This window comes from Grampus griseus (assembly GCF_964374135.1).
Source record: "Grampus griseus genome assembly, chromosome: 21".
NCBI classification, from domain to species: Eukaryota; Metazoa; Chordata; class Mammalia; order Artiodactyla; family Delphinidae; genus Grampus; species Grampus griseus.
Genome location: NC_139015.1, coordinates 11,889,487 through 11,916,940, shown reverse-complemented (window position 1 = coordinate 11,916,940; position 27,454 = coordinate 11,889,487). Strand labels below are relative to the sequence as shown.

At 42.4% G+C, this 27,454-nt stretch overlaps 1 protein-coding gene across 1 annotated transcript in view; it reads right to left on the bottom strand.

Annotated features, from left to right (window-relative positions):
• The window catches only part of WWC2 (WW and C2 domain containing 2), a gene marked incomplete at its 5' end in the record, with an annotated part of 166,592 nt that overhangs the window by 60,260 nt on the left and 78,878 nt on the right, over nt 1-27,454 (bottom strand). The window contains 3 exons of the mRNA XM_082680484.1: nt 7,979-8,055; nt 8,818-9,021; nt 19,908-20,017. Coding sequence (XP_082536610.1) covers nt 7,979-8,055; nt 8,818-9,021; nt 19,908-20,017 — 391 coding nt within the window. The remainder of the gene's footprint in view (nt 1-7,978; nt 8,056-8,817; nt 9,022-19,907; nt 20,018-27,454) is intronic.

The following is a 27,454-nucleotide window of genomic DNA, read 5'->3' as shown; positions in this document are numbered from 1 at the left end:
GTGCAGGTGCGTTTCTCCGGAGAGGATATGCACTTCCAGGCAACTGGCAGTGCAGCCACCTGCCACTTTCTACACCTGCCACAGCTCGAAGTAAGTGTTTAGCTTGCAGTTTCTCAGACCTTCCAGGTAAGTGTGAACTCAGCCTGCAAACCCATATAAGGTGTGTCAGATGGTGATATGTTCAGAGGTCAGAATGGTTTCTCATTGTTTCTCCAAACAGGTCACTTTTCCTACTGCTTTCTGGTGGGTGATGGCAGTGGCAGGTATGTTGGGGTGGCAGGGCTGGAGGAGTTTAATCCTAGCTCCTCTCACACCGAGGGTTTGGTCCTTTTGGGTCCCAATTTTATGCAGTTGGGCTTTGTCTCCATGAGACCATGAAAAGAACACGATGGAAGGTGATGTTCACCCAGCGTGGCAAATTCTCTTAGGGAAAAGCAAGTTTTAGTGCTCTGTTATTGCTTTAAATGTCTTATGGCTAATTTAATTGAGTTTATGATTGAACTTCTCACATTTAAATTGCTGATCCATCTGGAATTAAAGGAAAAAGGTACAGATTCACTTTCATTTCTTTTAAAATGGGCCAAGATATGTCCCAAGCATTCATGAATAATCCATTTTTTCCTTAATGATATGGAGTGCCACTTTTATCACATTTTAAATTCGACAAGGTGTTTCTGCATATTCTTCAATGTTCAGTTCCACTGATCTTTCATTTTTGTGTCAATATCACACTTTTGTAATTACTGGAGATTTAAGTATTTTAAATATATTAAGATAAAGACCTATATACAATTGCCAACCCAACTGTAATAAACACTCATGCATACAGATTGTGATCTCTAAATACCACTTCTCGCTAAAAAAGAATCAGAGCTTCTTGGAGAAATGTTTGATTCCAGACCTTATACAAAAAAATCAAGAACATCTTTCCAGACCAAAGTGAAAGAAACTATCAGAATATTGGGATCAAAGGCCTCAGGAGCCAATATAAAAAGGCTCCTATACGCACAAGACAGGATGATGTGAGGTTCAATAAGAATAATAATTGCAGTGACATATCAATAATGTTTAAATTCGTGATCACACAGTGATACTTAAACAAACAAACTCAACTCTGTTGGTCATCTCTAACAGATGCTAGGACATAGCTCATCATTTGAAATTTGTTTTTTTTTTAAAAGGAAAATAATCTAACATTTATTCATCTTTCCAATATGAGCTGAGGGTAAGCAAATAACAAGTAGCAGTTGGGCGGTGTGGAATTTCACTTTATAGAAGTATCCCAACAAATAAATAAATAAGGAATAATATAATTAGACTATCATCATTTTGTAATCCTTAATGAAATAACCTAGATGATGATCATGAATGACTACTACTATAATAAAAAAGAAAAATGGGACATTGTATGCCTGAGGGAGATACTGTAACACCAACCATGATGAATTCTACTCCCCACTAAGAAAAAAAAAAAACCTAGATCTCATAATCTCTACATCTAATTAGCAATTTATATGGGCCAATAATTTTTTTATAAAAGATACAAGATACAAAAGTCAGATGAAGACCTCTATAAACAACCTGGTTTTTATGAATAGTTACATACAGAGAAAAGAGGGTGACTGAAATCAACTTCAAAAATATATATATTTGTCTAAACTCATCATATTGTACTTTTAAATTTGGTGAATTTCATTATAAATAGTTTATAATAAATTATAACAGCAATAAAAGTGAATAAGTGATCATTTTCTATGTGGGGGGAAAAGATTTAAATGAGTAATTATTAGAACCAATAAATAAGGTAATTTCTTCATGCCCCTGTCCTTTCTGTCAATTATGCCTTTTCAAGCATTTCATACACATGGAAGCACACCAGTAGGTAGTCGTCATGACTGGCTTCTTTCACTTATCATATTGCTTGTGAAATTCATCCATGTCATGAGTATTAGCAGCTTGTTCCTTTTGATTGCATTTTATGGATATACCACAATTTATTTATCCGTTCATCCACTGGTGAACCTGAAGGCTGTTTCCAGGTTTGGGCTAGTAAGAATAGGGCTCCTGTGAATGTTTACACTCAAGTCTTTGAGTATATGCTTTCATTTCTCTTGTGGAAATCTCTACAAGTGGGATTGCTGGGTAACATTTTAAGTGTATGTTTAACTTCGTAAGAGACGTATGTAGTATAAATAGCTATTTTTTTCCTCTCACAACTTCATTGTCATGGCCTCAGGAGGCTGATTCTCTCAAAATTTAACATGAACATATCAGGTCAATGTATTTATTGGGTTTATGTCGAGGAAAAGTATCAACATATAATGAAGTGTTGGTTTGAGTTGTGTTCATTACAATATCTGTATCTCACACAGTTCCACAGAGCTTAACTCCCACAGTCCTTCAAAAAAATGAGAGAATGAGTATTGCAGCCTTCATAGAATCATTTAAAATTGATCTTTAGGAATCCTTATTCCCTGTTCCTGTCTGCTTAGACTGTACATTCTCTCACAGAAGAAGTTAATTGCATTTGATTTTGTAAAATGCCATGAGCATTACGGATATCTGGGTGTTTATGAGTGAAGATGGAGAAGTCTGGAAGTCATGGCCAGAGAGACTGAGACAGTAGTTCACCCAAGTGAGGAGAAACTAAATACCTCCTCCCACAGCAACACAGTTTTGATGAGGAATTTCTTTTGACATATAATTATTTAGCCTGCAGTATGGTACCCTTCAAAGCTAGAAAAGGAGACCAAAATCATTAGAGAGAAAGAGAGAGAAACAAAACAGTATGAAATCAATAAATGTGATTGTTATAATTTCACTCTACTGAGTATGCTTTTTGAAAAAAACACTACCGTGCTATGAAATTTAATCGTTTCCAGTTATTAGCATGTCTTAACAGAGATAAGACCAGTTCTTGCATTAAGTAGAGTATCTCTCTCCCATTTTCTCTTTCAGTCTTGCTTCTTTAGTGAAGGTGAATCAAGTCATATCATTCTTCATTTCATTCAAACTTCATGAAGACTGTTGTACTATTTTCAAACCCAACACCAACTACAACATAAATTCATTTCTGGATATCTTAAAAGAATAACCATTTCTGATGTACAGTTTGCTACTGCAAATCAGTATTGCTCTATCTCCTTCAAAACCTTGAGATCAGGAAATTGGAGCTGAAAGAACTTGGGATGTAAGCTAAGTATAAAGACATCACTCATGTCTAATCAAGAGACAATCCTTATTTGTAGCAATTTGCATTCTCAGAAGGCATATTTCTTTTCATCTGAAGCACACTGCTATGACTTTTGTATGTTAGTTACATCACTGGTTAAAGTGTCATAGTTTGATGTGCACATGAGCTAATAACTCCATTCACAGTTACACAGTTACAAACTAACCCTTACATTCAACTGCCATTCTTTTAAAATCTGTGCCCAAGACTGCAAACAGGTGAGATTGTGGATGGCTTTTCTAAGTCCATCACCATTGCTAAAAATAATTCAAAGTGAATTCATATTAACAATGTGGGGATAAATATATCTGAGAATAAAGACAGCACCCTGTTATCAACAGCAATGCCCACTAACCAGCCATGTATTTGGCGTGGAGAGCAAATAATTTAACCAGAGGAGCGTTTGTTTCCTTTTTGACAAAATTACAAGTTACATCAGATCATATGCTGTGGTGCTCAATAAATTTCTCAAACACACTTGTATTTCTAAAGAAATTTATACCTTTACATTTCCAACATTTTATTTCAGTTTGATAAACAAGAGTAAAAACTTAATCAAAATTCAGCAAAAATTTTCTACATCCAATTTTCACCATATCTTACCTACTTGTAATCTGGGATATAAATTTTTTAAAATATCAATTGAATTGAAGGTTGAGTTTGTATAAGATACACCATTCCTTATCCTAAGTATCTATAATGAACGAATGAAATAATAAATTTTGGTGTAAAATGTTTTACATTCCTCTTCCTAAAAAAATAGATTTTCTCAAGAAATTAAACACCCACCTCTAAAAGTTATGAATATATTACTAAAACGGCATTAATTTATTCATTTCTCCATTTCAACAACTAGGAATAAGATGCCAGGAAATACCGTTATCCTATTAGCCCGAGGAGGAAACTACAGCCCAATGATCACCAACACCTATGACCATAATATAAAATAATACAAAGCAGATGCTTTAGACAGATGTTCCTAAATACCTGATTCTCAAATGCTTGACCCATTTGCTGTAATTCAATAAAACAAATGAAGCACCTACTAATATTGTTACAGTAAAATAATGAAGTATGAGGCCAGTGCTTGACTTCATCTGAAAAGTTGTTACTATGACGAAAACTGCAGGCAGGTCCCCTGAGACACCAAAGCAATGAAGAGTTAGCTAATTCATGAGTTACTATTTCTGCGGCACTACTTTGTGAAAGGGACTAGTATATGCAGGGATTCTACAGGATAGGCAAGCCAAGAAAAACTAGGTTATCAAAATCCATGAAACTCTGCTCAAGTTATCCAGCCGCTTCTGAATGGCTGGGGAAGAGCCACCTGGCCAAGAAGTGCTCAAATGACAGAGAGAGGGAACCATCTGCCCCGCCATGTTCAAACCATGACACAGCTCAAAACATCACAATAGAGCATGGACCACAAGGGCCAATGTGCTAAGGAAGTATTTCTATAAAAAGGCATTTGCGTGCTTCCCTGGTGGCGCAGTGGTTGAGAGTCCGCCTGCCGATGTGGGGGATGCAGGTTCGTGCCCTGGTCCGGGAAGATCCCACATGCCGCGTAGCGGCTGGGCCCGTGAGCCATGGCCACTGAGTCTGTGCGTCCGGAGCCTGTGCTCTGCAACTGGAGAGGCCACAACAGTGAGAGGCCCGCGTACCACAAAAAAAAAAAAAAAAAAAGGCATTTGCACTGACAGGAAGTGTTAAACAAGTGCCTATTCGCTAATGAAAGAGATGCTCTCATCTTTCATTACAGTTATTATGAATGTCTTCTACCTCTTCTTGAGGGAAGCACCTTCGTGGGGAAGGCACTCCTTCCTGACTCACCTTTGTGGTCCCACAGTGATGCCATACACATGAAACACAGGCTTCTGATATTAAGAGCACATTAAACCTGGCACAACATAAGCTTTGTCTGAGGGATTCTGCTGCACTGGGAGACATGTCCAGGGGACAGGACTACTTGGGATCTTCTGGGATCTCCCCCAGTGAGACGGGGCTCCATTTCCTTCTAACCGTTATTTGTGTGAGATATCCTATATGTACTTTTGATTTTAAATCCCTCCCTTAGTTTGCATCTTTCCTAAAATAGCATTTAAATGGACAGATTATGACAGCCTGTTGAGGTATTCCATTTACAATATGTCTTACAAAGAAAAGAACTGTGAAAAATGTTTAAAATTTCAAAGGGCAGTAATAATAAGTAATAACTTCTTGAGAAGTGCACAACTCAAGGGAATACTGAAGTTTAGCAAGAGTAACTTTTGACAAAATACCTTCATTCTCCGCCCCCCTCCCGCCTTTTTTAGATAAGGTATCTGCCTAGCAGATCACAGAAATGTACACACATGGTAGACATGGAGCAGCAAGGATCCCACAAACCAGCCCATGAGATTCTTAAGGAACGTACAGAGAAATAAAGGTGGATTGACAGAGTAAGGGTTGTTTATGGTAGAAAAGAACACTTCTAACAATGACTTCCATAAGTGAAACCCAGAAATCCAGACTGAAGAGAGGTTTGCTTCCAGAAAATATAGACGAACTTTTTCACACTCTTTTTCTGAGAACGATAGAAAAGTTGTGAGGTAAAACAAAACAAAAAAGAACATCTATTTGAAGACACTGGCGAACGACTAAGGCAAATAAGGGAAGCCCATAGTCAAGATCCAAACTTGGCACTGTTTTTCCTTTTGAGGCATTTGCATATGTGTAGGGAAAGTGAAAAGCTGGGAGAATGTAGTGACCGAGAGAGCCTGACACACAGAAAGCACCGGCTGTCCCACAGAGCTGAGAGGCTTCGGGGAGAGACTGGAATCCAGCCTCAATCCGGCAAAGGGACCCTCAGGAAACAGCCCAGGAGTTCAACTGGGATTCTGAAAAGCTCCGCCCTAAGAGAAAGGGTGGACTGGAAATAGACCCACTCTGAGAAAAATGAAGGAAGCCCAGAATTCAGAAAACTCAAACCCTGACTGAATTAAAACTATCTACCCCTGGACTAACTGCCTATAAGAAGCAAAACTAAATCCTCTTTGAAGGATAACAAGATCATCCCAAACCTCAAATGATCTTTATTCTCTTTCATACATAATATATGGCTCTTAATTAAAAGTAAGCAGCTGTGAGATCTCAAATATTGACCAAAAATCAAGAGAAAAAAACAGACCGAAGAATCCAACATACAGGAAATCTAGATATTATACTAATTAAGACATGGAATTTTCAAACAACTGTGATTATTTCATTCAGAAAAATTATTATATCAACATGCAGAATTTGGGCAAGTAACTAGAAACAAAAAATAAATAGAAATTTTAGAATTGAAAAAACACACAGTGGAATTAAGCTGAAACCAATAATAAAAGATAAGAAAATCCTAACCGGTTTAAAAATTAAGTAATATACTCATATGAGAAATTATAAAGAAATTAGAAAATATTTTGAACTGACTGATAATAAAAATACAAATTCAAAACCTATGGGATGTATGCAAAAGCCATGCACAGAAAGTAATTTAGAGCTTTAAGGGCAGATATTAGAAAGTAACAAGGCCCAAAACCGTGTGTCAGTATCTGCTCGAGTTGAAGCTATGTATATTTTTTGACACGGCAATTCCACTCCTAGGTGCATAACCAACAAAAATGTGTACATCTGTGCACCCAAAGACATGTGTAGTAGACACGTACACTAAGGCATAATTTTTAATTACCAGCAATTCGAATAAACGCTAATGTACGTCGACAGTAGAAGAAATAAAGAATTCACGGTATCTATACGAAAGTGGACTGCTTTACAGCAATAGAAGTGAATGCAGGTGAATCTCAAAACGTTGAACAAAAGAAGCCGTCAGTAATCCACGAGGTAGCATTCCAATTTCACAAAGTTCAAAGCAGGCAGAAAATCAACTTAGAGTATTGCCAATAAAGGTCACCTAGTGGGCTTCCCTGGTGGCGCAGTGGTTGAGAGTCCGCCTGCCGATGCAGGGGACACGATTCGTGCCCTGTCCGGGAGGATCCCACATGCCGCGGAGCGGCTGGGCCCGTGAGCCACGGCCGCTGAGCCTGCGTGTCCGGAGCCTGTGCCCCGCAACGGGAGAGGCCACAACAGTGAGAGGCCCACGTGCCGCAAAAATAAATAAATAAATAAATAAAGGTCACCTAGTGTCACCTTTAGGGAGAAGGATGATGATGAGGGGATACCATGGGGGCTTCTGGGGTCATGGCAATAATCTCTTTCATGACCTATGTATTGGTTGCATGAGTTTGTTTACTAAGACTCCAAAAGTCAAGGGTAAACAAGCTGTGACCTTAACAGCAGTGTGGTCAAAAAGATTTAGGGTGAAGATGGGCAAACAACCCATGAGGAAGTGTGAGGCACTAGAAAAGGAAGTGACGTGGTGATGTGAACCGTGGGCATCTTGAAATATTAGGCTGTCTGATGAAAGAGCAACTAGGCTCAACTCTGGACGTGTATTTCAGCACAATAAGGAAAAGTAAGTTTTCCAGACTCAAATTTTGATGCAGTATACCAACTGCAAATAATAAAACTGCCCAGAAAAGGAACACACTCTCTCTCAATAGAAAGAAAAATCTCAATCACTCACATGTTCTAACAAAAGCAGAAAGACTACCCATCGAGGATAAATGAAAGGGTTCCGGCATTGAATGGAGAGGGCAGATGACCACCAAGTCCCCTTCCAGATTCTAGGCATACGTTTCACGAAGAACCACAATAAAAAAGTCTTACCCTTAATCGCGTAGTGGAGATCTCAGCTTTTAAGATATCAGGGTCATATTTAGTACTGGATGAAGATCCTGAGAATACTTTCAAAGGGAAAAAAGAAAAAAAAAAAGTAACTTGTACAAGTTGCATAACTAGTTGTCAACTTGGAATTTACAAACTCTAAAAACAACAAGATTTACATGCTTCTGTGGATACTTACTTAACTTTATAACTCCTTTACTGTCATTCATCAGACACCTAAATATAAAAAGTCATCTTCAAACCTTTATAATTTTTTTCAAGAAAAAGGAATGTTATAAAGACCCCAGCGCCTCATTTTCCTCTGAATTTTATATCTATGGATAAAATCTTAGAGAATCTTATTGCAGACCCAGTTTATCAGAGCTTTGCATTATCCAGAAACTTGTAATTTAAGTAGAACTTCTGGGCCCATCACAGATGCTTCTTTAAACAAGACCAGCTCCAGATTATCAATTTCTGAGATGAGAGAGAGGTCGGTCAACTCAGGTGTTCAACAGAAACTTCATTCTAGTTAATAGCTCCAGTTTTAGTTTAGTCCCACTGCAAACATTGTACAAGAGTAGCACAAGGGCCAAATTATTTGCCCTGATCTGAAAAGGTAAACATTAATCCCCCACTGAGGAGACTTTTATCTGGAATGGGGTCAAGGGGTTTTACTGAGAAATCTGATGTGTGCCCTCAGCCTCATGTGGCTCTGAGGGACTCTTCCTGCCCGGGAAGGAACAGGACTCAGAACAAAGTCCCACAGAAACCCAAGTGGCCTTCTATTACCTACGACTTGGTCCCCATTTCTCAGGTCTGAACAGCCACGCTGTACTTACAGCTGGTGCGAGAGCTCGACTTTTCCTTGTAGGCGTCATTTAACCGGACGTATTCATCCAGGGCCAGGGCCAGTCTTTGCTCCTTCACGTGGTACAGCTCCTTCTGCGTCCTGAGGGCATCCTGAGCCACGGACAGATAGTCCTTGAGCATTTTCTCCTGTTCCCCCCTCCATTGTTTCCTTGGATCTTCAATCTGCGTGGTTTCTGAAAGTATATTAGGTGGGTTATTTTTCAGAATTTAGTGATTTTTTTTTGTCTATTTATTTAAGCTTTCAAAAAAGTAGCCATCTTTATTTCTTACCTCCTTTAAGTAGTTTATTAGTGGTATAAAGTGACTTCTCCGGAAGTGTGATAGAGTTTCTGTTTTAGTTTACCCAGTGCCTCCCCATCCCAACCCCTTTCAGGTCCTTGTCAGCAGTTTACCCTCATTGCCAATCCCTCAGACACAGTGTTGCCTAGGTAAGCACAGCAGCAGGGCTGTGCTCAGGTCCTTCCTTTCAAGAACTGTCTGGCTCCCCAGTACCTTCAGAATAAAAGCCAAGCTTTTATGGCCCTGTATGATCTGAACCCAACCTGCTTCCCATGCTTCTGTTCACTCAGTACAGGACTCTTGCCAGGCTGCCCTCTACATCAGCAGTACTCAAAGTGTGGTCTGCAGACCAGCGCCGGTCCGTAAACTCTGTTACGTGTCTGTGACAATAAGTACAGATATCAAGAGTAAACATTTTGAAATGTTTACAGCAATTTCATACAGTTATCCTATATCTGTTGACTCTAATAATAATAATACTGGGCCTTGCATTTTGCATTTTTTTCAACTTTTCCAATTCATTTTTATTGTTATTTTATAAAAATATCAGTTAGTCCATAATGGTTCAGAAATTTTAAAACAAACAAACACAAAGACCAAACCCCGGTCACAGGTTAAGGAGAATACCCTAAGGCACAGTTCTTGGTTCTGCACTTCTGCACACTAGCATCACCTAGAGAGCTCTAAAATAAATCCCAGACCAATTAGAGTTTCTGTGGGTGGAACCCAGGCAATGGCAGGTTTACAAGCTCCTCCAGTGATTCCCATGAGCGGCTGTGGCTGAGAGTCTGTGCTCTGCAACAGCTCCCATACTGCCTCCTGCATGGAATTACGAATTATTCAAAACATCCCATCCTAAACTTGCTCAAACTTGCCTCCCCTGCCTCACCCACTCCTCCCAGAGGGAACCAAAATAAAGGCTCTGGCCCATGCTTTCCCCTTTGCTCCTTCTGCCTCCTGACAGACCCAGGTGCTTCCCCACGTGGCCCTTCATGGTGTGATGTGGCCCCCCTCTCGTGGGAACTGTAAGTAGTACAACTTCTTTCGATGGCACTGACCTATTTGTGTTGTCACTCAGCCATCTCTAGAAATTAAATCCCAGGTACAATCAAGACAGATGGGTCATACGGGCTGGCCACTGCATGAACATGAGGACCTACCTCTTCCTGACAAGTTAGGATTGGATAATTAACTTATCAATTTGCTGGAATGTCCAGTGGTGTGTACTGTCTTCAAAATGCTTTGTGTGTGACTCTCAACCTTAATGTACCCCAACTCGGTATTTCTGGTTGCCCCTAAGGACTCCAGTGAGTCAAAATGCAGAGAATGATAGTAGACGATCTGCTGTGACCACAATTATCTCCAGCGGCCAGGCTGGCTCTGGAAATGTTTAACCTGGTCTCCAGGGATAAGAACACTACAGTGGTTCAGACGTGAAGCCTGGGTCCCCTTCGGGCCAAGGGAGGCCTGGGTCAGCCAGGGGCAACGCCACCACTGCCTCAGACCTACAGCCCTCCCTTCCGTCAGTGGTTAGAGAAAACATCAGCGCTTTCTCTAAAGTAGTGAGTATTCGGAACACGAATTTTTAAAGATGTAAATACTTCAATGTGCAAAAGAGGCAAATCTCATGTAATTGTGGGTAAAAATACGCTAGAGTCAATGTCCAAAGAAGATATGCAGGAGGGGGCAGTGCTGGACAGACAGCCCCCCAGCCAAGAATCTTCAAGGGCATTGGTGCAAGGGGCAGGCTCGGCGTCTGGGCAACACGGAGAGCAGACAGTGATCAGCCAATAAGAGCCTAAACGTCTCCATTTTAAATATTCCTTATAACTCAGGTCTCTGGCTATCCAAACATGTAATATTTACATTCATTTCCAATATTTCTATATACAAATGCAAACTGACTCAAAGCACAGAGAATTCATCCTCTAACAAACAGAAATTTATGGTCTTAACTGTGGATGACCCCCAATAATCCTCACCTCCTAGTGTGCACACCCCTGAACACCGGCTAGCGTGCGCGACTTGCTTCAAACGAAGAGCACACAGAGACTGGGTGTCACTGTGACCGCCGTCGTGCCCTCTCTGCCTGGCCCTCCTTGGCTTTTTTGCTCTAGTGAAGCCAACTGCCAGGTTCCACGCCATCCTATGCACGTAGCGAGGAGAGGGGGGTGACGGCCGGCAGCAGACAAGGAACTGAATGAATCGTGCCAGCCACCACACGAGTGAGCCTGGAAGCAGGCCTCCTCCGGTCATGCCTGGGGGTGACACAGCCTGGCTCACACCTTGAGGACACCCTGTGAGAGACCTGGAGCCAGAGGACCTGGCTCAGCCTTGCTTGGCTTCAGCGCCCGAAGAAACAACGAGATAATAAATGCAACCTGTTACAGTGAGATATATAACTAGGAAACTAACCAAATAAAGAGATGATACAAATTGAAAATGTGCATGAAAAACTTGAAATGTTCATACATTATAACAGCTATAGCAAGATACACACTTCCAGTTCTCTCTCAATATCTCTGGAGGTTTTACCTAATCATAGTTCCCTACATATTGGCGAACTGGCATCCTTTCAATAAAATGCTTGTCAACAGCTAAATTGCCACAAAACCCTGAAAGTAACACTGACTGACACTTAAATGAATAAAGTACAATGATAATAATAATAATAAACTATCAGCATTTGCTTTGGATACATCAGCAGAAACACTCCAGTCGACTGGTTTAAATACTGGATGCTACAAGAGACTCAGCAGGAAACACTGACATTTCCAATATACCGCCCCATTCAAATATGAACTACAGAAGTGGGTTCCCAGAGGCATCTTTGAAGAAGCCTTCACAAAGCAAGATTGTGCTTCATCTCCATCAGTTATATTTGCTGAATAGACCTGTGAAGAATATTTATTAAATGTAAATACTCAAAAAGGTATATTATACAAACGTGGTATTTTTTTATTAAGACCTGGTGGCCTTGGGATATCACTGTATTATAATGCAATATAATTTGCATGTTGTCTACTATATGAAAGAAGTAGTTAAAGTAGTACTGTTAAAATGTCACGCACCTCAAGGGAATTCACATTCCATCAGTTTTATAGATGTGGAACTTTATAGATAGAGAACACGTTGTGAGTTACAAGAGCTTATCAGGGGAGATAACATTAGACTCTTCAAAGGAATATTATTTCTGTCTCTCATGCACATTTCTATTCTTTCTGCTGTGCTCAGGAAGAATGAATGAAATGAATATGAGTAACTCTCCTTATCTTCCTTTATAGACACGATCTGCTATGTTTACTTATCTGTTTGTTCTACAGACAACTGAGCATCTACTGCATGCACTAGGGAAAACAGGATGTTCAGGTATGATCCCTCCTTCCAAAGAAATTATAAAGTATAGAAGAAATTGTGACACAGGAATTAAAACAACAACAACGACAACAACTGTTTTATACGGTAGAAAATGGCGAGAGCCCCGAGAAGAGAAAGGTCAAGTGCCACAGAAGTTTAGAGACATGGGAGTTTCCTCTGGCTGAAAAAGTAAGGTCCCATGGAACAGGCAGTGATTAAGAAGGGCTTTGAAAGGTCCCAGACAAGAGGCCCTTCAAGGACCAAACCCCTGTTTGCCGCTCCAGCCGTTTTCCCCAGCCTCATTCACACCAGCCTCAGCCGCACTGAATTTCTTTTCTTTCCTTCATTGAGTTCTGCTTCCTGAGGCCTCTTCAGACCTCTGGCTTTACTTGTGGGTCTTCCTTCTTCCAGGCAGTTTCTCCTCCAAACTCCCAAAGCCTACCCCCTCCCCATGTTCTCCAGGACTGGTAACTTACTCATCCTTTGGGTTATGAGCTTCAAGCGCCTTCTCTAAGTAGCTGCAGCCATGCCCTTCAGAATGGATATGATGCTTCACTTGTTCTCTTTGTTCTGCTAGTGATGGTGGTACTAGAATTCTGCTCTACGTTCTCACTTCTTCCCCAATACTCCAAGAGGGACTAGATGGTTTCTCGAACGCCAGGTTAATAAATATGAAACTCATTTTGTAAGCAACAGTATGCGGTAGAAAGGCTCTAAGTAAGGGCATGAAAGGATCTTAGCTATATTTTAGGAGGATCATCTGAGAGAAATGTGAGGTTCTATTATCAAAAGAGTTGATATGATTGTGCAGAAAATTTTTTGAATGAAAGATTATACAATAAGTTAAAAAAAGCAGTTTATAAAACTGTATGTATGTAATATAATCCCACTTGATGTATACAATATATTGAACACTCATGTGTGTGTGTGTGCGTGTGTGTGTGTGTATCAATATGAAAAAGTCTGGAAGGGTACACACTACAAGATTTAGAATACTTGATTATCTCTGAGTAGTATGAATATAGATACTTTCTTCCTTTTATTTACCCACATTTTCTACTTTTCTCCTATCATATCTATTACTTCTATTAAAAAATATTTTTTAGGGCTTCCCTGGTGGCGCAGTGGTTGAGAGTCTGCCTGCCAATGCAGGGGACACGGGTTTGTGCCCCGATCCGGGAAGATCCCACATGCCGCGGAGCGGCTGGGCCCGTGAGCCATGGCCGCTGAGCCTGCGCGACCAGAGCCTGTGGTCCGCAACGGGAGAGGCCACGACAGTGAGAGGACCACGTACCGCAAAAACAAAAACAAAAACAAACAAACAAAATATATATATATATTTTTTAACGGGAAAGGAACAAAAGGCACAAGGCAATGAGGGTCTGAATTAGGAAAATGGCAGTGAAAATGAGGCTAAAGGAGCAAATCTGAAAATATAGAGGAAAAAATCAACAAGAATTGACAAGATGATTCTACATTTTTCAACTCAGTAACCATGAGGACTGTGTTTCAAAAAATAATGAAGTCAAAGGGAAAACTGAAGAATCCCATTTTGTACTTGTTTGTTTTGAAGTTTCAATGGCAAAATAGGTAGCAGTGTCCTACAATTGGAAATGTTTGACAAATATTAGGACAATCAGAGTCAGATAGACAGATAGAAGGGTCATTAACATAGTAATGGCAAAGGATGGTACTGCTGTAGATAAAGGACAGCATGCTGGGGGAGGTTGGTAAGGCCACATCTTCGGGGAGTGACAGGATACAGGGACTCTCAAAAGGAATATGAGGCAAATGAGGAGAGAAAGAAGGAACAGTGAAGTGAGGAAAACAACAGGTTTAAAAAGAAAGGCGTGGGGGCTTCCCTGGTGGCGCAGTGGTTGTGAGTCCGCCTGCCGATGCAGGGGACACGGGTTCGTGCCCCGGTCTGGAAAGATCCCACATGCCGCGGAGCGGCTGGGCCCGTGAGCCGTGGCCGCTGAGCCTGCGTGTCCGGAGCCTGTGCTCCGCAAGGGGAGGGGCCGCAGCGGTGAGAGGCCCGCGTATCGCAAAAAATAAAAATAAAAAAATAAAAAAATAAAAAAAAAAAAAAGAAAGGCGTGGTTATCTATGTCAGCTCTACATCCAGGGGGAAGAGACGGATGACTGTGACTAAGAAGAGGTCCCTGAACTTGACAACTATATGAAATATGTAACTTATCACTTATCAGTGATGCTAACTGATAAGTGTTAGTATCACTACCAGCATAATATGTTCTACTTGGATATTTTAAGTATCTAAATTTTTTCTTTATAAAATATCTTAACAGGGCTTCCCTGGTGGCGCAGTAGTTGAGAGTCCACCTGCCGATGCAGGGGACACGGGTTCGTGCCCCGGTCCGGGAAGATCCCACATGCCACGGAGCAGCTGCACCCGTGAGCCATGGCCGCTGAGCCTGCGTGTCCAGAGCCTGTTGCTCTGCAACGGGAGAGGCCACAACAGTGAGAAACCCACGTACCGCAAAAAATATATATATCTTAACAGTTTATCCTCCTAGGAAAACATAAAGGATGAAATAAATCAGAGATGAAGTAGAAGGGTCAAAAATTTATTTCGTTTCTCCCAAAGGAAACAACTCCATATTAAATAGCATATACACCTGAGGAACTTTCATCAAACCTGAACACATGTGCTGCTTCAAAGCTAATATAGAGGAGTTTGATTCAGGGTAATATGAAGAACACACCATCCAATCTCTCCGAGACAGCATGGGGAAAGATGAGAGAGGAGAGCTGAGGAACTGTCTATTTAAGTTTGTTGCCTGTTTTTTTTTTTTGGCGGTACGCGGGCCTCTCACTGTTGTGGCCTCTCCCATTGCGGAGCACAGGCTCCGGACGCGCAGGCTCAGCGGCCATGGCTCACGGGCCCAGCCGCTCCGCGGCATGTGGGATCTTCCCGGACCGGGGCACGAACCCGTGTCCCCTGCATCGGCAGGCGGACTCCCAACCACTGTGCCACCAGGGAAGCCCTGTTGCCTGTTTTTAAATTGGTTTGTTTGTCCTTTTAATGTTGATTTCCAGGAGTTCTTATATATCCTGGCTATGGATATATAAGATATGTGTACCATGAATATTCATCTGTGATATTGTGTGTATCAGTAGTATATTCCTTAAAAATAATGTGAGTAAAAGATTCCGTTCACAAATTGAACACACACTCCATTTATATGAAATTCTAGAACAGGCAAAGCTAAGGTGTGATGATAGAAATCAAAGCAATTTGCAGCAGTGGGGAGGGGGTGACGGGCAAGGGGCAGGAAAGAACTTTCTGGGGGCAGGGTGAGAATATCTTGTATCTTGATTGGCTGGCAACTACAAAGGAGTATACATTTGTCAAAACTCATTGAAATACGTACTTAAAATCTGTGCATTTTCTTATATGTAAATAAGACCTTAATTACTAAAAGACAAAAAAGTTAAGTACAACTCTGACCCTATCAAAAAGTGATTTGCTTCTGGTTGTAGTGATAATATCAAAACCTGACAAACAGTACTTCATAATTACCTTCTAGTTAGTTACAAACACCCCCATCAATATCTACACCCCGACTCCGCACACACAGCCACTAAAAGGTGAATTCTATCACAAAACACTTAGGGCCTAAAATAACTATCACTGTCAAGGTCAAAACTTTTCCTTCTAGATATTTAACAGTGTTACATAGAAATAGTATTAAACAGCCAAGCAGTCTTAATTTCATTTTTTTATTGAAATAAGGAGAAAATAATGCTGAAACTATACAATGTCAAGACACAACATATGTGTAGACCAGCTGTTAAGAGAAGATAATACAATTTGCTCCCTAACTACTTCATAGGAATGTCTTTAAGATTAATGAGATAACGGACCAGGTCCTTTTTAGTGGGAAAACTACCTGCTGTGGGTAATAGGGGCACTTTAGGGCACAGTAAATCCATCAGGTCACTGGGGTACCATTACTGTACCAAAGCAAAATGCGAGACTTAAACATGTATGTTCTGACAATCAAGTTTTGAAGTATTCAGAGTAGTGCTTTCTGAAGCATAATTTATAACTGAAATGCACTTCAACTTCTTTCAAAACAAACAGAAAGCTTTTAATCTGTGAGTTAAACAATAAAGCTCTTCTTTGTTCTAACATGTAAGAGTTTATCATCATACCAGGCACCCAAAGATAGAGAAATAAAGATGCAGTCACTGTGCACAAGAAGCTCACAATTTAGCGAGGAAAAACATACAAATAAATAATTTAAATGCAATATAACAAGTGCTATTTTAAAATCCTTAAGCACCTGGTACTAAGAAATACCTGCACGGGGCAACTAATTCAGAATGGGGTGGGGACTTGCAAGGTGGAGGGTCAGGTGCCAGAGAGGCCTCTGGGAAACAGTGGGCAGACGGACCGAGCAGACGGACCCTAGAAGGATATGGCAGTCGGCCGAAAGGGAAGGCCTGGGGGCTGCGCAGAGAGTGACCAGGGCTAGAACCAACAAATGCAAAGAAAGGCAGAAAGCCAAGGAAGCACAAGGCACAACTGGAGCGTCATCCCGTGCCAGGGAAGGACAGGGCGGGAGATGAAAGTGGAGGCCAGTGGGGCAGACTGGAAAGAGCCTCACAGTAAGGAATCAAATATACGCATCTGGAACTCCGGACAAGCCCTAAGAGACAAATGTGGCCATCACCCAAGGAGATCTGCAGGCTGCAAAGAGAAGACGATTACAGAAATCCTGATACCAGGTACAGGAGAAGAAGAGATGGGCAAAAGAAAACGGCAGGAGCAGCCAGGTATGCCAAATAAATTCCAACAGAAGGTGTCATGAAACCCAAAGGGGTAAAGAGCAAGAGGGAGTAGCCCGTGGGGGCAGGGATCTGTCAGATCAAGGCCAAGGAAGACAGGCTGGGGCGCTGGGATTCCGTCACCTGTGGGGTCTCAGGTGACCTCGGCAAGAGCGTTTGTGTGAAATCATGGCCAACAATGGAGGAAGGGGAAGTCCACGGGGGCTTTGTGTGGCTTTTAGTGAGTTTCCCAGTGAAGGGGAAACAGATGACATGCTGCAAGGGATGGGGGTTGAAAGATTGTTTCAAGTAGGAGTGAGCAAGAGAGTGAGAATGAGAGAAAGTGAGAAGGAGGGAGGGAGGGGGGGAGAGATTGTTATTATTTGTTTTTTCTTTTGGTAGTTTTGGTTTGGTTTCATTTTGAGAGTCTCCAGTGTTTAAATACTAAGCTGAAAGAACCATTAGAAATTGAAATGGTGGGAGAAATTTTTTTTTTTTTTTTTTTGTGGTACGTGGGCCTCTCACTGTTGTGGCCTCTCCCGTTGCGGAGCAACAGGCTCCGGGTGCGCAGGCTCCGCGTCATGTGGGATCTTCCCGGACCGGGGCACGAACCCGTGTCCCCTGCATCGGCAGGCAGACTCTCAACCACTGCGCCACTAGGGAAGCCTGGGAGAAATTTTTAAAACCAGAAAATAACTGGTAAAGATACTACCTAGGAGAGAAGGATGGGACATAGAAGTTATTAAGCGGGGTCTTGGGGGTTGAGGTGGGTGATTCAGAAGAATACCTCTTCCACTGAGAAAAAAAAGAGAGCCCTGGAGGTGGGTTTAGAAGCTGAAGAGACTGTCGGCAGTGGGAGGGAAGTTGAGCTAATTAATTTTCTCATTTTGGTGCCATGAGAACTTATTTCCATCGAATCAGGAGAGGAAGGTTTATTTCTGGTTCCCTAAATATTATTTAAGGAAAAAAAGCTAATCTTTTATCCATATAAAATAAGTATAAAAGTGAGATTTAAATAACCATACGTCTTTTCGTTGAAAAACTCACTTAATACGTCCAAGACCTTGCTCCTTTCAACCCCTCTATCTCACCTACCTGTGAGAATTAGACAATGTCACAGCCCTCGAACCTATGCCACCACAACTAAGCTACTCACACTGTTACCTGTACACTCCCCGCCCCAAGGCATAAGCAACACTCAGCACGCTGGGCTTCTCAAGAGTCAGCTTCTCTGGCTCCCTGGCTGCCTCTGGGTGGGGTGAGCATTTTATTATCCGTGCTTGGTGGTCTTCTAGGCAGAGCACCCCGTTTCAGTGTAAATTACTGGAAGTGAGTCCTTCATCTCAACTCACTTTCACTGAAGCCTCACACTAGGTCACTTGGAGGCACACATGCAGCCTTCTCACCCGATTGGCCGTCCGCCCCACGGCCTTCGGCCTCTGCAGACTTCAGAGCGGAGCAGCCCAGTCACTTCTGGAACCTTCCCAGTCATGCTGGGAAAGGAGTATTTGCACAGGTAAAGAAAGAGACTGACAGGGAATCTGTGCAAGGATATTTTCACAAATTCGATACGTGATGTGAACATATTTCACATTCTTAGATTTCTAAGAGATCACTGCTATAAATATGGGCTTTTTGTGCCTCTCAAAATCTTTATCCTATATCTAGACAAGGGCAGCCGCAAGCCGTCACTCGTAAATGAACATCAAATAAAACACTTTTCTATAATGACATTATTCCTAAAGATATTAATGAGTACTTATTAAATAAAATTTTAATGTATCGATAGACCTAATAATATTAAGATAATGGAGTATAAATTCATTATGTATTCCTAAGAACCTATAAAAATAAAATAATTATTTTTAAGTGAAATAAGCAAAATGAATATCAGTGAGTATTACATTCGGCCATCTGAATAAAATTTTTATAGGGGTGGCTAAAGAGCTAAACAGAAATATAAACACATACACAATATAAAAAAACATACAAAAAATACTACTTCAAGTACGTGTTTTAAAAAGTTGTTTACAGCCACAGTGGTCCTCTGCCCTAGGCTTACCATGACAGGGAAGTGACAGATCTAAACGCTATTACGGTGAGAGGTGCTCCCCTTCCAACCACAAAGAAATCAGGAAACAGAAACAAGACGAGGTTCTGGTCTTCTCGCCACAGCTACAGCTGCGTCTTCCAGAGTCGCTGGTGAGTGTCAAGCCCTCCCTGGACCCCACCGGCACACAGGCCGCTGTGCCATTAGACCAGGCTGCTCCCGTGCCCATCTCTTTCCATGGCAAGGACAAGAAAGGGGGAACCCCACCTTGAAGGCCCAGTGGCCATGGAAAGAAGAGACAGATGGCTCATGGTCTCCACAGGCCCTAGACGTGCGCTGAAGAAAACTCAGGCCCTAACAGGCAGGCAGACAGACAGGCAGACCAGACCCCTTTCTCCCACTCTGCTCCATCAGCCTAACTCTACACACATGCCCCAACCTCCAAAATGGACATTTCAGTTAAATATTAGTCACTGGAAAGCGGGGGTTTAAAATAAAGAAATTCACTTTGTAAAATGTTTACTCTTTTGTATGACTCTAGATTTTCCGATAGGCTTGCTCGTACCGAAGAGGAAAACTTACTGTTTATGTGATCGATGTAGTAGACACCAATCTGAGGGTCAAACCCGGCTTCCCATCCCCACGGCAGCTCATCACCAACACAGTCAGCAAACGACAAGGGCTTCGTCAGCCTGTAACAAACCAGAATAAAGGTACAGGTGACTCTTTCCATCCAACCGCGTATGTTTAAATCCAGCACCCTACCCACGTGCTAAGTGTCCAGGCTGCGTTTCCTTTTTGTTCTTGATTGTTTCTAGAGTTTGCACTACTGTGTCTGAAATCTTTAAAGAAAAAAACAAGGCTGAAATGCAGAGATGAATATCCAAAAAAGTAGCAGTAAGTCATAATACCCTTTGGAAAGTTCACAGCTTCAGACTGGGAGACAAATCTGTACAATAAATAAATAAGGCCATCTTAAATCAGGGAGAACGCCAAGCTGAGGGGTCAGGAGGGCTGGAATCTAGCTTGAGCTCTGCAGCTAGATAGCCATCTCAGTGAAAAGAAAAGTTTGTCCCAGCATTCGAGTACCAGCATCATGGGAATCATCATACCAGTACCTCTAAGACGAGGTAAGCATCAGGCTACACTAACTTCAGATTTGGACGCTCTACTATATATTAACTCGCCTGCAAGGTCCACAAAGACCTCTCCTTGAGAGGAGAGACAATAGATCTTATTTTTATACTTATATTTTTATACCTGTACTTAACAGTCTCTCAACAAAATATTTAATGGAATCAAACACACAAAGTATTTCTATTATCAATGTGATCTCACCTTTTGAAACTGCCTTAAACTTTCTCTTTAAGCCTTAAAACTTATCGGAAACTAGTTACCTAAGCAGAGTACAGGTTTCAGAGTTAATTATGGGTTGATTTTCTCTCTCACTTCCTTCAGTTTCGCATCTGAGATTTTCCCTGGCTGTTAAAGCAGCTGCAGGCAGGCCAGCACCACAGACTGGTGCCCGCCCTGCTGTAGGGTGGCCAACCTCAGGTGACATCTCTGCTAATTTAATGCACTGGCACCACCAGCACAGTTCCTATGTATGACATCACCTGGAGTCTCTGTGATCCATGCTAGTGAATATCAATGATTTCATAGCGCAACTGAAATACAGGTCGTTCCCAGAATCACATCACTTTCATCAGAATAATGAACTGTGTCGTGTACCCTTCAGAACGCTGGGAGAAAAACATGAAAAGGAGGGAAACCCTTTCTTCCCAGGTGTGGCCTGCCAACAGCCCTCCTCCAAGGACGTAAAACACCAAGGGATGAAAGAAAGAAGTGTCTCCTTCTCTCTCAACCTTCCCTAAGCATGAAATCCGCTTCTGGGGACGGCTGCAGGGATCCTGGCATTCACGAACACCGGCTGCCTCAGTCACCACACTGACTCACCGTGAGACCTCCTGACTGGGCAGCTCTCTCTACCTCAGTTTCCTTCTCTTCATTTTAAGTGGTGATCACACCCCCCATCTTCTCCCTGCAATTTAACTACCTGCTAAGATTAATGGGAGGATGAAAAGGGATTAACTCAGAAAAGTGTCTGGGACATGGTCAAGCAGCAGTCAATAAATGTCAGTGACTGTGAATCCAAGCATCACACGTGGATTCTCTCTCTCACCCTCCAGAGGAACCAAGTCTGGGAGCACAAGGCACAGCAGTGTTTCTCAAAGTCTAGTCCTCACAACCAGCAGCGTCCACATCTGGGAACTGGTTAGAAACAAATCCTTGGGCCCTCTAGTATAGTATATGCCTACAGGATCAGGAACTCTAGGGCCCAGCAATGTATGTTTAATCAAGCTTTCCAGGTAATTCTAGAGAATTTGGCTCAGAAGTTAAGAACTTGAAATTCGAGATCCAAGGGACCTGGATTCAAATGCTTGTTCTGCCATCTTACAACGTGGGGCAGGTTATTAACCTGAAAAGCCCCTGTTTTCCAATCTATTATTTTTTAAAAAGGTAGGGACTGGGGGAGATCATGAAGCTTGAATGAGAACCAAACGGTGTAATGCCTGATAAGTGGAAAGCTTCCATAGGCAGTAGATGAGTGAAATGAATCTGACATGTTAAGCAATGCATCCAAATATGGCAATCTGCCATATTTGCTTTGCAAACCTGGGGTCGATTTGAACTTAATCTGAGTCCCAAAACTGGCTCTTAGAATTATGCTCAAATCCCACCTTATATCATAAAAACTGGGCAGGAAAATTGAGTTTTCTTTTGACAAAGGAATTAGATACTATGTACATCAAAAACTCCCTGGGACTTCCCTGGTGGTGCAGTGGTTAAAGAATCCGCCTGCCAATGCAGGGAACATGGGTTCCATCCCTGGTCTGGGAAGATCCCACATGCCGCAACTAAGCCCGTGCACCACAACTACTGAGCCTGCGCTCTAGAGTCCATGAGCCACAACTACTGAAACGCGCGCACCTAGAGCCCATGCTCTGCAACAAGAGAAGCCACCGCAACGTGAAGCCCGCGCACCGCAACGAAGAGTAGCCCCCGCTCGCCGCAACTAGAGAAAGCCCGCGCGCAGCAATGAAAACCCAATGCAGCCAAAAATAAATAAATAAATTTATTTTTAAAAACCCTCCCCACACCATGGAAAGTGGCCTTGTCTTCATACTCTGTCTGTAAGACTGAGCTTCGACCACCTGATTAGACAAAGCCCCTTGCGTATCATTCTGCTTGACGATTCTCCTTCCTTAAACTCCTCTATCTCTGCTGTCTAAAAGGCACATGAACCCTAAAGAAATAAAGAAGAAGGAGACATGGAAATGGTACGTATAAATGACAAAAGAGAGACATTACACAAGTTTTGTCCTGGCACCAAAGCAACATGTTTAAGCATGAGTATGATATGAATATACTTATTACTTTTAGAATTAGAAGTCACAAAAGTTTCAGAACATGCAGTATGATTACAAGTTATGGTAACTGGATTACACTTGGAAATAACCCATCTTTTCCTATTTATTGGTCAACAGATAATAAGCACTTTATTAACTGTCACTGTTCTAACACTAGAATTACACCTATAAGTGAACTCAGTTAAAAATTCAGGCGTTTCCCGTATGGACACCAAGGCGGGGAAAGTGGCGGGGTGGTGGTGGGATGAATTGGGAGATTGGGATTGACATGTATACACTAATATGTATAAAATAGATAACTAATAAGAACCGGCTGTATAAAACATAAAATAAAATAAAAAAAAAAAATTCAGACGTTTCCATTCCTGGAATTTTAACGTAAAAGCTTCCTTGCGGCGTTACTGCAAAAATCAGTTTAATACTGTATTTTCTGTATCTGGATAAATACAGATCTTTTCTCCACACCCTCTCAATAAGTAAAACCATTAAATACATATTTATAAATGTCAAATTTTTAATTCTTATCCAAATTATAAAACATAAATAAAATAACATTCTCAGATACCAAACAAAATGAATCACTCAAATATACTGCTATCCTGATAAAGAAAACATATTACTATGATATACTAAGAAGTAACATGAAACAAAAATAACAAATGTATTCCAAAATTAGAAACAAACATGACTTAGAACAAATACGGTGAGCAGAAATGTTGATTAGCTTCTAAATTCCTTCCTCTTGTTTTGCACAAGGAACCTCTGAAACAGTCAGTCTTACCTTGATGTTAAGGAAGTAAAAAATGGACGGAGTTCGTTGGTTCCCCACAAAGGAGCAACAGCATGCAGAAGGCCTGAAATTACGGACCATCTTTATGCGAAATTCCAGAGATTACTCTTTGCTTAGAAAACAGTCTTCCTTTGCACCGTGACTAATGTGAAGAAAATGGCAATTTACTGCAGCACTTTGCCACAGTTTACATACAAAATTTGAACTTTGCAAGGTATTTCCTCTCCTTGTGGGCATTATATCATTCTTTTATACAACCTGTCATTTAGTATTTATTGTCAGGCCACGGATCCCTGTCCTGTGACATGAGATGCCACACACAGATGAATTTACTCTTCCCAATTACACGACGGTGAATACTGCTGTGTGTGCAAGCACACATCCAGAAACGATGACTTTGCGCTAACTGCGACCGAGTTTGTGCTTATTGCACTAAACGAAACGGCACTTGACAGAGAAAACCATTTTCAGGTTAATAAAACTCTTGCCACGGTTCCAGCCTCCCAAATGTACAGTTTAGCTTGAATGTTAAAGGTCTGAAGAGTTATTTTTCCTTCACAGCATCTGCTGCTGCTGTCGTTTAACTGAAACTCAAGGCAGAGTTCGCATCGTCGACTAGGTCTCTGATCGCTACAGAATCGGCCCACATAAACCCGCCTGAATTGCTCCAAGAGAACGGGGAAGGAATTCAAGATGAGATTCACAATGTGAATTTTACAGGGAGGGTAAAATACCAGAAATCTCTCCATAGTTCTGAGGGAATTTTAATTTATAATGTTGCTGATTAGTCCCCTAAAAACAACTTCTTATCTGTTTTGATCACTATCCTAGGCAGGGAAACCAGCAACGCAAAGGAACAAAATGAGGGGAATGCCAGGGATGAGTGAACAGAGGCAGCAGGAAGAAACCGGCTTTTAAGAATACAAACCTCTTCAGAGGAGGGTAACGCAGTTAGTTCTGGGTCTTTGGGGAAATTAGCTTAAATTCTTCTCAAAGGGTCACATTAGACAGGAGAGAACTGCCAGATGGGCAGGCCTGGACCTGGGGCAATGGACGCGCTCAGGAGACTGCTGCCCTGGGTTTGAACGGCTCATGCAGGGTTGCTAGCTGGTAAGTGGCGTCTAACTGGGCTCATTTCTTTAGACTGAGTCCATCATGTCCTCTTGGACCTCCTTGTGCTCAGACAGGTGTCCTCTACGTGGGCTCTAGATCTGGTCTTCCTACAGTTTATACCCACTGTGCCAAAGAGCATCAGTTTAATCTCTCCTCCACGTGATGGGCTTTCAAATATTTAAACACAACCATCTTGTTTCCCAAGTCTGCTCGCCTGGAACACGGATGCCCCATCCCCTCTCCGTTTCTCATATCTCTCCTCCACTCAAAAGCCTGCCCATCTCCTGCCCTTAATCCCATCCGCTTCTCCCTGCTCTGCAACTTCACTCCATCTGTTATTATCAAGGGTTAATCTCCTCTCACATAGCTAGTGCCTTCTCCCTCAGCCTACAGATATACAGGACTCAATACCCCCTACCCTTCAAAACGCCTTCCCTCAGATCTCCCGGCTCCTCTTTTGACATTTGCTTCCTAACCGTTCACTCTATCTGACCTAGGGATTTTAGATCTGGAGGACCTAAAATCTCCCTTATGCCACCTAACCTAATTCTCTAATTCCTTCATGAAGAGACTCCTGAAAGGCAACATTTGTGAGCAATCACCTTCGAAAGTGCACACGGCTTGTGCTGTTGCTTTGGGGACCCAAACATTACTTGTAAAAATGTCAATAACAATATTCTATGTAAAAAAGGTCAATTTTTACATAATTATCCTAATAATATAAAACATTCACTGAGTGATTCCCATGTACCACACATGCTTTCATGTCTATAAATGTGTGAATTAAATCCCCATAAACCTCCGCAAAGTAGATACAATTATTATCGCCCTTTGAATACCCTGTGCAGGAATAAAAAAACCCCAACTTGGGCTTCCCTGGTGGCGCAGTGGTTGGGAGTCCGCCTGCCGATGCAGGGGACACGGGTTCGTGCCCCGGTCTGGGAGGATTCCACGTGCCGCGGAGCGGCTGGGCCCGTGAGCCATGGCCGCTGAGCCTGCGCGTCCGGAGCCTGTGCTCCGCAGTGGGGGAGGCCACAGCAGTTAGGGGCCCGCGTACCGCAAAAAAAAAAAAAAAAACAAACCCAACTTACTTGTAATGAAACAAGCCTGTGACTGTACCGCACACACCTCTCTCTCTAGTCAAAGTTTGTGGTTTCCAGCCATGAAGTTTCCATTCCTGTGCAGGATGTGGCCATCACTACTGTCATTCCAGGCACGGATTTAACTATTGATATGCTACTTGGATTAACTAGCCACCAATTTCTGGAAGAAATGGCAAGAAAGGAGTCCCTTTAAAAAGTTCTGGAGGGAGGAGGTGGGAGTGGGCCTGGGCTTTAAGACGGCCCTGCAGATGAGGGACAGAGTGCTCCTGCTGCCTGAGCGCGTACATGGCGGTGCCCACGTCATCGCGGGCCTTTGTACCAGAAACCTTCGCAGAAGAGGCTCCAAAGAAGTAAAAACTAAGACCCGATCACAGGAGAGAGGAAAAACACACACCAAGGACACGCAACTCTTAAATTCTTTAGGGATCTGACCAAAGATCAAAAGCAGCTTTTAAAAAATACTCTCTTCACATGATCTGTAGACTGAATAGCAATTTCTAGGTAAAACTATATGATTTATACATATAGTATGTAATTCTTAAACAGGAGGTTATAATAGGATTCCATTTAATTGTTTATATTGTCTGCCTCCTTTAGTTAAAAAGAAAAGGTGGGGGACTTCCCTGGTGGTCCAGTGGTAAAGAATCGCCTTCCAATGCAGGGGACTCGGGCTCCATGCCTGGTCAGGAAACTAAGATCCCACACGCTGCAGGGCAACTAAGCCCGCGCGCCACAGCTATTGAGCTCGCGCATCTCAACGAGAGAGCCCGTGCCGCAAAACTACAGAGGCCACGGGCCCTGGAGCCTGTGCGCCGCAGCTAGAAAAGAGAAAACCTGCACGCCACAGCTAGAGAGAAGCTCGCGCGCCGCAACCAAGACCCGACACAGCCAAAAAATAAAGAAAGAAATAAAGAAACTAAATTAAAAAAATAAAAGAGAAGTTGGTGCTAACAAGGCCAAAATTGTGGATGCCATCTCCCACAAGGGCTCTTTAATACAACACTGGCCCAGAAATGTTGAGTTACAGCAGTGGTTCTCAGACCTAAGAGCACATCCCACTCATCTGAAAAGCTTATTAAAACAGATTACCGGGCCCACTCCCAGAGCTTCTGACTCAGCAGATCGGGGGTGGGGCCTGACCTACTAGGATTTGCATTTCTGACAGCTTCCCCAGTGATGCTCATGCTGTTGGTCCCTGGACCACACTTTGAGAACCGCTGGTTAAAGGGCACAAATTACAGCCTAATACACCCAGGTGATGGAGAAAAGGAAAACAAACTGAATTTAAAAAGGAACCTGGGACTTCCCTGGTGGCGCAGTGGTTAAGAATCCGCCTGCCAGTGCAGGGGACACAGGTTCGAGCCCTGGGCCGGGAAGATCCCACATGCCGCGGAGCGACTAAGTCCGTGCGCCACAACTACTGAGCCTGCGCTCTAGAGCCCACGAGCCACAACTACTGAGCCCACGTGCCACAACTACTGAAGCCCGCGTGCCTAGAGCCCGTGCTCCACAACGAGAAGCCACCGCAATGAGAAGCCTACACACCGCAACGAAGAGTAGCCCCCGCTCGCCGCATCTAGAGGAAGCCCTCGCGCATCAGACCCAACGCAACAAAAAATAAATTAATTTTAAAAATTTATTAAAATAGGAACCTGGCGACAAAAGCCTATGCTTCAGAAATATCTCTACTGG